Here is a 9,991-nt window from a genome sequence, read left to right on the forward strand (position 1 = left end):
TACATATAGGAGGCCCCCCTTGTGCGCATGTGTACGGGATAGCGTAACCCCAAATGTTGGGGTTACGCTATCCCGTACACATGCGTACGAGGGGGGCCTCCTATATGTCCTTTTTTGTCCGGTTTTACGGTGTTTTTGTGTTTCGAGGTTTTAAATCATTAAGTTAGCATATCATATAGATATAGAACATGTGTCTAGTTGATTTTAAAATTCAAGTTAGAAGGATTAACTTTTGTTTGCGAACAAGTTTAGAATTAACTAAACTATGTTCTAGTGATTACAAGTTTAAACCTTCGAATAAGGTAGTTTTATATATACGAATCGAATGATGTTATGAACATCATTACTACCTTAGGTTTTGTGGATAAACCTACTGAAAATGAGAAAAATAGATCTAGCTTCAAAGGATCCTTGGATGGCTTGAAAGTTCTTGAAGCAGAATCATGACACGAAAACAAGTTCAAGTAAGATTTCCACTCAAAATAAGATTGTTATAGTTATAGAAATTGAATCAAAGTTTGAATATGAGTATTACCTTGTATTAGAAAGATATCTTACTTTAAATAAGAAAGATTTCTTGAGGTTGGATGATCACTTTACAAGATTGGAAGTAAGCTAGCAAACTTAGAAGTATTCTTGATTTTATGAAACTAGAACTTATAGAATTTATGAAGAACACTTAGAATTTGAAGATAGAACTTGAGAGAGATCAATTAGATGAAGAAAATTGAAGAATGAAAGTGTTTGTAGGTGTTTTTAGTCGTTGGTATATGGATTAGATATAAAGGATGTGTAATTTTGTTTACATGTAAATAAGTCATGAATGATTACTAAAATTTTTGTAATTTTATGAGATATTTCATGCTAGTTGCCTAATGATGGTTTCCACATGTGTTAGGTGACTCACATAGGCTGCTAAGAGCTGATCATTGGAGTGTATATACCAATAGTACATACATCTAAAAGCTGTGTATTGTACGAGTACGAATACGGGTGCATACGAGTAGAATTGTTGATGAAACTGAACGAGGATGTAATTGTAAGCATTTTTGTTAAGTAGAAGTATTTTTATAAGTGTCTTGAAGTCTTTCAAAAGTGTATGAATACATATTAAAACACTACATGTATGTACATTTTAACTGAGTCGTTAAGTCATCGTTAGTCGTTACATGTAAATGTTGTTTTGAAACCTTTAGGTTAACGATCTTGTTAAATGTTGTTAACCCATTGTTTATTATATCAAATGAGATGTTAAGTTACTATATTATTATGAAAACATGATGTATTAATATATCTTAATATGATATATATACAGTTAAATATTGTTACAACGATAATCGTTACATATATGTCTCGTTTCGAAATCATTAAGTTAGTAGTCTTGTTTTTACATATGTAGTTCATTGTTAATACACTTAATGACATGTTTACTTATCATTTCATGATTAAACATAGTGTATCAATATCTTATTATGATTCATATGTATTTAGTAAGACGTTGTTATAACGATAATCGTTACATATATCGTTTTTTGAGTTTTCTTAATTCAATAGTCTCATTTTTATGTATATACACATTGTTAAAATACCTAATGAGATACTTACTTAACATAATATCATGTTAACTATATATATAATCATATATATGTCATCATATAGTTTTTACAAGTTTTAACGTTCGTGAATCACCGGTCAACTTGGGTGGTCAATTGTCTACATGAAACTCATTTCAAATAATCAAGTCTTAACAAGTTTGATTGCTTAACATGTTGGAAACATTTAATCATGCAAATATAGTTTTCAATTAATATATAATCATGGAAAAGTTCGGGTCACTACATGGTTGGTATTTGGCTCGTAGATTTAGTCTATTGGCCATGCTCACTCAATAAAAGTGGCATATTCCAGAATACATCTTGTTTTTCTTCATCTTCTTCATCTTGCTCTTCCCGGTCATTTTCTTCCTCTGAATCACTAGACGCAACAACAGATTCAAACGGGTGATTTGTTTTTTAATTTTACATACGTTCTCAACTCCATAGTTGAACATATCAAACTCTTCTGTGTTTGGATGTGGTATTTTAGGTCGTTCTTCTTCCAAATTGTGTGTTTGGAGGTTTATTTGGGACTCATGTGTTGGTAGGTTTTGTTGAACATCGTGTGTTGGTAGATTTTGATGGACATCGTGTGTTGGTAGGTTTTAAAGTGATTCTAGGTTATTTGGGAGTTGATGCATTGTTACTTTGTCGACAATATAAATATCAATAGGAGCATTTGAGATTGCGTATTGTAAAAAATCACGAAAGTCTTCATAATCATCAGTAATATCAAAAACATGATTATCCACAACATATCTCATTGAAATATGTGCATTAGATGACAAATTAATTTTTCTAAGAACATTTTTTTAACAATATTCTTTGAGTAATTGGTTTTTGTGGAGCAACTGAGAGTTTTAATCGTGTTCTAAAACAATCTAGGGACAAATACGTAGGTAAATTGTTAATAAATTGAAAAGAATCCCTACAACATATATGAACAACAAATGTTCATCATTACTACAACTCATTATTTAAAAAACAAGTGAAAAAATGGTTGAAAGTTACCTTAATGATGCTTGTAATGACATGGTATATGTTTGAAATGAAGTGAAATGAATTTGATAATCTAGAGTTCAGGTAGAATTAATATATAGAAATAAAAGGTTATCCGTAAAAGTACAAAAAATCTACCAAAATCTTATCCAGAAAATCAAGAAAATCCAATCCTAATAAGACGCAAGACACAAGGACGCAAGGTCCTTTTTTTTTGCGCTTGCGTCTTCTCGCAAGAACGCAAAGTTGCAAATACGCAAGCCTCTTTTTTTTGCGCTTTGCGAGGGCAAATTGTCAAATTTTTTTAGAGCTATCAATCAAGAAGCTTAAAAAATGGGTAATTTGGTGATATCCCCCTTTCTTATTCTGTGAGAAAAATAGAGAGCCCAATAGAGGATATCTGACCCACATATAAAGCCCAAATACTAGATTTAGGTCCAGACAACCTTTACTATTTGCATTTGCAGTTTCTGTATCTACATTACCAATAACCAAATTACAGTCTCCGTGTGTATATTTCATCAGTTTCATTTTTTTTTTTTTTCAATTCAATATACAGTAGTTTTTATTCATCAATGGCGGCACGCGGAGGTGATGGTCCAAGAAGAGGTGGAAGACCACTTCATGCATCAGCACGTGGACCTCCTGGTCCACCTCTTCACAACAAACCTGGACCTCGATTCGAACCAGTTGACCGCGAAAAGGTTAGGGTTTTTTTCTAATAATTTATTATTATGTTTTCTTTTAAGTCTGTAAATTGTGTATTTTACTTTAATTTGTGTATTAGGTTTAACAGTTTACTGTTGACTTGTAGTTATGATAGATTATAGATGTATGAACTGTAGCTAGGGTTTGTAATTGAGTATTTTGAATTGGATATAGGGAGGATCACTGGATCAGTATGGATGAGTAGGTTTGTAGGTAGATAGATTGATATTTATACATCCACATGTATGTATAACTATTGGATTATTACGGAACTTTTTTTCTGTTAGTATCTTATATTTTTTTTTATTACTCCATTATTTTATTATTATTTTTTAATCAATAGTACTTTTCGATGTTTCATTATTGTGCGTGTGTGTGCGAGTGCTCAATTTTGTATGTACGAATAGTTCGGAGGTCTTTTTGAAAGAGGTATCTCTACCTTCGAGTGTAGGACTATAGGTACAACCGTACAACGGTCTGCAGTGGCGGAAGCAGGAAATTTTTCATCGGGGGCGAAATTTTTTTTAAAACCTAGCAACTTTTTTTGAGCAAAATATGGAGGTTTTAGCGCAAAATATGAAGGCTTTTGGGCAAATTTGGGGTTTTTGGGCAAAATATGGAGGTTTTGGGGCAAAATAGAGACTTTGGGGCAAAAAAAAAATTCCACCGGGGACAAATTCGAAAAATCACAAATTTTTACACTAAAAATTGCAAATCCACTGTGGGTGGCTGCCCTCCTCTGTCCCTTCTAGGTTTCGCCGCTGACGGTCTGCAATTTGCCTTCCCCATGTCATGCACTCGTTGTTCTTTATTGTTGCTGTTGTTGTATGAACTTCATTTTCTATGTGCATTCATTTTTTATATTGGTATAAAGTTTTTTAAATTCATAAAACTCAGAATACTTAAAAATCATACTATTTGACCAAGTGGAATGTAGCTTGGTGAAAAGAACCGATTTTTGTAGGCAATGTGGCAAGTAGATAAGTTTGGCTTGGGGACATGGAAGAATAATTAATGCTTTGATTTTTGTTAAAGGGATGACTTATAATAACTATGTTTATAAGAGATTAATGTCTAGAATGAAAATGGTGCCAACAATGTTGAGCTCTATCCTGTTTTGGAACCATGTAGGAATGCTCATCTTTAGATTGCTCTTACATGATCTTGAAATACTTATATAATTGATAACTAAAAACGTGTGCTTTGGTTGCAAACACCCACCTTATTTGACAGACATGTGTCATGTGTGTACACTTGCTTGATTAGCAGCTGATTGCTGTGTACCAGTGTTTTAAGCAATTGGCAGGGATTATTCTCCTCTCTGAATTTGTACCCCTCATAAATTTTAAATAAACTACAAGACAATATTTCTAATCTTCTCTAAGCGACTGTACCAGTGGTACATTCAGAATCATTCATTTAGAGAACAAATTGTATCAAAATTTTTATCACCACAACTTTATCACCACGCATCTTGTTTTAGTCGTGAAATTCTCTAAGGGTGTTCTCTAAGGGTGTGTTTGATTGCCTCTCATCATTGAGTGCGTTTGTCAGTGACATCAAAATGACAAATGATACTGAACCGTTTAGCAAGTTGTGTTGTACCATTTGGAGTTGAAAAGTTGAAATACTCTCTTAAATATTCAAGTTCTCATTTCCTTTAATATCATTTTTCAATTATATCTAGAACCCTTATCAAATAATTATATTCGTTTATTCATTTAAAAGGTTAATACATGAAGTTTACATCATTCATAGAGTTCATTTAGAATGATTATCAAACATGTTATTGTCGTGCTGAACTAAGTTCAGTCAGAACCTTTGAGTCATTCACATTTTGAACCATTCCGTGCTTAACCATTTTTTATTCTATCAAACGCACCCTAAGGTTTCGTTTGGCTCACGAAATCCCATTGGATTCCGTGAGCCAAACATGGCCTAAGTGTTATAGTGACATAATAATATAAAACATCTATCTATTATTTACAATGTGTTCTCTTTGACATGCAGACTTGTCCACTTCTACTTCGAGTTTTTACCAAGGCAAGATGACTGTTCTCTTTGACATGATTATTGGTGCAAATTGGGTAAGCATAACGACTCCTTTAATGGTGAATTATGAGTGCTCTTGGTTTTGAACAGGTTGGCGGTCATCACAACCAGGCTGAGTTTGCAGGCAGAGGCAAGGAGCCAAAAGATGAAGTCCAAATTTATACTTGGATGGATGCTACCCTTCGAGAGCTAACCGATCTGGTATGTCAAATCACATCTTTTATCCTCTGACCATTCAAGTTTCGACATTCTATTAACCTACAGGTATCTAAGACAAAATTCTATCAAACGATCCTTTTCTCCTTAAACATTCATATCGGTTTGAATCCCGATACTTATGATATTTAGTGATTTCGTGTAAAGAGGTTTGCTTGCAAAGAATAAGGAGACATACATATTAGCAGCAAATCACCTTGGTTTGTTTATGGGGAGTGATGTTTCAAGCTTGTTTGCATATCTCTAATAGTAGCAAATTAGAGGTGTGCAAATATCTGCCCAGAACGACAAACTAAAAAATTAAACTGAGACAGAAGATTTTAATTATTTGATTGAATCCTCAGATCAATATATGTTAAATACGGAGTAACTGATTTTTTGGGTTGTTTTTTTAAAATGTTTGATATGTTCCAGAACCCAGACAGGGAAGGTTTTTATTATAAGTTCTAATATTTTTGAAGAGAATTAAACAATGTTGTTACACTACCTCACTCTATATATTGTGATTAATATTAAATTAGAGGCCCCTAAGTTGTCTTCTATTGATCGTTGATGGTCCGGTTTGAGACTAAAACAGATTAGGTCGGTCCGGTTCTCAGTTCTATTGTTCTGTAATTTGGTTTTTGGTGCCCCCTGTGGCATGTTCTGGTTTTGAAACAATGAAAACCTTTAGTTGCAAAGTCAAGCTGGTACTTGTTTATGGTGTGCTTTTTTTGTTTCTTTTTTCTATGCTGGTCTCTTTAAACTCTATTTGTGGTATTGGTTTTAGGCGTTTATTTTGCTTCTCGTTTCAGGTAAAGGAAGTAGCTCCAGAAGCTAGAAGGAAAGACGCTATGTTGTCATTTGCTTTTGTCTATCCTACTAAAACTGGTCATTTTACGGTGAAAGAGGTAATATCCTTTGTTCTGTTTAAAATACACATTTAAACATGATTAACTTAAGCACAAGTGTGGATGTTTTACCATAAACTGGTTTATACCCTTGCAAGGAATATGATAATTGAAACCACTGTTGATGTACATCCCAGAACAGTAAAACGTTTACTAAATATAGCTTGTTTGTTTGGATAAGGAAATATGTACCATACTTTTATATGTGCAGTACTACGTAATTGTGCTATCTATTTTTGACCATGGTCCTGGCAATCTTTCTCGAATTTGCATTTGCTTGTGGAATTTAGTGTTTCTTGTTTCCATTTTTGTTAAAGGATGAGTTTTTTTATATTTAATGTTAATGTTAACAACTTTCATATAAATTGACTAAAATGACTATGTATTGACACATTACTCTTTTCAATGTGGTATTAGGTCGGAAAAACGTTATCTTATCCGAATGCAAGACGACCGGATGATGGCAGCAAGGCCCTGGGCACCCTTAGCTTTGAGGTAAATTAGCACAGAACCGAATATTTTTCTTTACTCGGAGAATTAAACTTTTGTTGTAATAATTATTTAACCCACAAATTAGTTAAAAAAATGGACAAAAAGTGTATAGGGTCAACTGGGTCTGATCTGTTTCAACCTTTTCCAAAAATCACAATTATTTTAACCCGTTACCCCACTTGCAAGGCGGAACTTTTTTATTTTCAGAACATACATCTCTTAGGCTACTCTTATCCATGACCTAACAACCACTCAGCACTTCCTTCCAACCACTCACCCATCATGCAACACTAGCATCAATGACATATATCTTCACAACCACATTGGCCTACTTATATTATTTTATTTAATACGGGGTATACTTATTATTATTTTATTATTATTATATGAATATTATTATATTATGAATAACAATTATTATTATTATAGTTAATAATTATAATTAACATATTTTATAAAATTAAACATATTTCATTAAAATAATACGATTACATAATAAAAACGTCCTAAAAAATAAAAATTAAATCTATTAAAAAAATCCTAAAAAAACCGATAACGATTACATAAACGACAATTACGAGTACGAAATTTAGTTGGTGTTGCATCTCTCATCACCGGTGTTAGAAAGGTCGCCAAATATATGCTTATAGTACAACGTGATTCGTTCCGAGCGGAGGCCAACTTTCCCGACTATTTCATACATTTTTTTTTTCGTTTTTAAGAAACCGGAGTTCTTCCTAGTCTTCATCATAATAGGCAAACTCCGATGCCTCGAAATCAACTTGTTGTCGTATTAAATCGAACAAAATGCATGTATCATATCCGGTAACATCAACATCTTCTAATAGTTTTTTCTAACCACCGTGATTTTTTTTTCATGTCTTCGTGAAAAAAAATCGCCATAACGAACGTCAAATGTGATGAAACACGGAGTCATGATGAGGGTTGAATGAAATTGAAAGTTAAGTGGTATTGAAATGGAGTGAAGAAGTATGAAATTTTTGGTAGTTCGAAGTAAAATGATAGTGAAATGGTGGCGTCATATTTATAATGGGGTAAACATTGATTTTTAAAAAAAAATAATTCAACCGTTGGATTGAATGTGTCGAGCAACGGATAAAATTTCAATTTTTTTTTTAAATTTAAACAAATAAACCGAGTGGTTGAATGTGTTGAGCAACGGCTCAGTGAATCACGCAACACAACCGCGCAACTAACCACGCTTGCTAGTATCGGTGCCGTTGAACGGCACAACCAACCGTGCGGCCAACGCTCACCGATACTGGCTGTCTTAGGACATGTTTACTTTCCACTTAATGATATTAATGATATGTTTTTCTACAACTCTTAATTTAGCAAGTAAAATTACTGTTTCTTTGTCACTTAATTACTGTTTATTTGTCACTTAATCTGTCACTTGACTAAAAAATTGGTCTATTCTAGCCTAGAATTTCTAGGAGTGTTGCAAAAGTCGGCCGACGCGTCGTTTTTTAGGCATGGCCGATGCTGAAAAGTCGGTCAAAGGTGAAAAGTCGGTCAAAGTCGGAAAAAAAAAAAAGTAAACATCCCTTGATCTATTTCTAACCAGGTGCTGAATTTGCAGATTGGAGACTACCTGGATGTTGCAATTCTGTAGACTTTTATGCCGTCTAGATATCCCTTGCAGTTAGTAATGCTATAATCTTTGCATCCTGTTATTATTATGATAATCTCTGTTGAACGGTACGATTCATTATGCTTGTATCAAATCATACTCTATTACTCGTTTACTTCGGTTGGCTAAACAATTTCTAGACATGTTCAAGATTAGTTTTGTTGGGGCCTTTTGCGGACCATAACTGAGTTCAAGTCCAGATATTTATTACTCCTATTATTTGCACTGTTTCCATTTTTGTTTTCTCGGTAGACTTTAATTTAATGTCCGACACACAATTTTCAGTTTAGGTAACATGTCCATCCATCAACTAATTACATCGGAAACTTATAGAAGCACTATGTCATTTCTGTGTCGGTCACTTGATTTTGCTTTCATTATGTTTTTTGTGCAGCAAACTTTATTTAAATTTTCATATTTATGTTTATCTATTGATTACTCAATTTTGTTTAATAAGTAAATAAACTAAAATAATCCCAGGCGTGCTTTAGAAATTGAGCGAATATTTGCTTTATAATGGCAAATGATATTTCTAGCTTAGTGATTAGGTCATAATACATGGCATGGTGTTCTTATTATTATTATTATTATTATTATTATTATTATTATTATTTTTTTTATTTTTTTTTTTTTGAATGAGATAAATTTCTTAAAAAAAAACTAGCTTGAAAAAGTTATTAAGAAATCATAGGATCTTGCAAGTAGACATCCTGGTCGATCCTAGATTATTTGAATATGCAAAATAACGATTGAAAGCATTTACAACGAAATTATCAAATAAATGACTCTTAGAGCAAACGGTATCCGCACAATTTTTTCGCCGTCCCTCTCAATCGATGCCGGGAATCGACGGTCGCCGGGCACCGCCACGGCGTCGATCCCAGCGTCGATCTCCAATTTCGCTGAACCGACGGTGACAAAATCTAGCCGTTTGAGTTTGATTTTTAAAAACTAGCCGTTTAACGGCTAGTTTGATATACATTTTTTTTTCTCTTATAAATACCACAAATTTTTCCTCATTTTTCACACACAACTTTATATTCATTTATCATTTTCTCTCTAAAATATTAACACAATATATTATCTTATTTTATTACAAAATGTCGTCTTCTTCGAGTTCTTCCGGCGACTCGTTCACAAACTATACACTAAACGTACTTGAAGATTTATCTTTTAAAGATGAAGTTAACTCACGTCGTTATATACGTCGAAATCATTATGGAGCACACGAACGTTTGATGGACGATTATTTTAACGAGGGTTGCAAATATACGGATGATAATTTCAAACGAAGATTTCGAATGCGGCGACGTGTTTTTTCTTAGGATTATGAATGATATTCTAAGCTACGCAGCAAATCCATTACCGTATTATTTTAGATGGTT

General features: G+C 33.2%; 1 protein-coding gene across 1 annotated transcript; it reads left to right on the forward strand.

The window, feature by feature from the left end:
- The first annotated feature begins 3,086 nt into the window (after nucleotides 1-3,086).
- On the forward strand, nucleotides 3,087-8,834 carry LOC139852746 (histone deacetylase complex subunit SAP18-like). Its single transcript, XM_071842079.1, has 6 exons — nucleotides 3,087-3,298; nucleotides 5,313-5,345; nucleotides 5,445-5,555; nucleotides 6,365-6,460; nucleotides 6,878-6,955; nucleotides 8,556-8,834. Exons 1-6 carry the CDS (start codon nucleotides 3,170-3,172, stop codon nucleotides 8,586-8,588), a joined length of 480 nt encoding a protein of 159 aa, XP_071698180.1. The 5' UTR covers nucleotides 3,087-3,169; the 3' UTR covers nucleotides 8,589-8,834.
- The last annotated feature ends 1,157 nt before the right edge of the window (nucleotides 8,835-9,991 follow it).

This window comes from Rutidosis leptorrhynchoides, chromosome 6, assembly GCF_046630445.1.
Source record: "Rutidosis leptorrhynchoides isolate AG116_Rl617_1_P2 chromosome 6, CSIRO_AGI_Rlap_v1, whole genome shotgun sequence".
Classification (NCBI taxonomy): Eukaryota; Viridiplantae; Streptophyta; class Magnoliopsida; order Asterales; family Asteraceae; genus Rutidosis; species Rutidosis leptorrhynchoides.

Coding starts and splice junctions, on each gene's coding strand:
- LOC139852746 (XM_071842079.1), top strand. CDS start 3,170: ATGGCGGCACGCGGAGGTGATGGTCCAAGAAGAGGTGGAAGACCACTT. Junction 5,346..5,444: donor TACTTCGAGTTTTTACCAAG/GCAAGATGACTG, acceptor GGTTTTGAACAG/GTTGGCGGTCATCACAACCA. Junction 6,461..6,877: donor GTCATTTTACGGTGAAAGAG/GTAATATCCTTT, acceptor ATGTGGTATTAG/GTCGGAAAAACGTTATCTTA.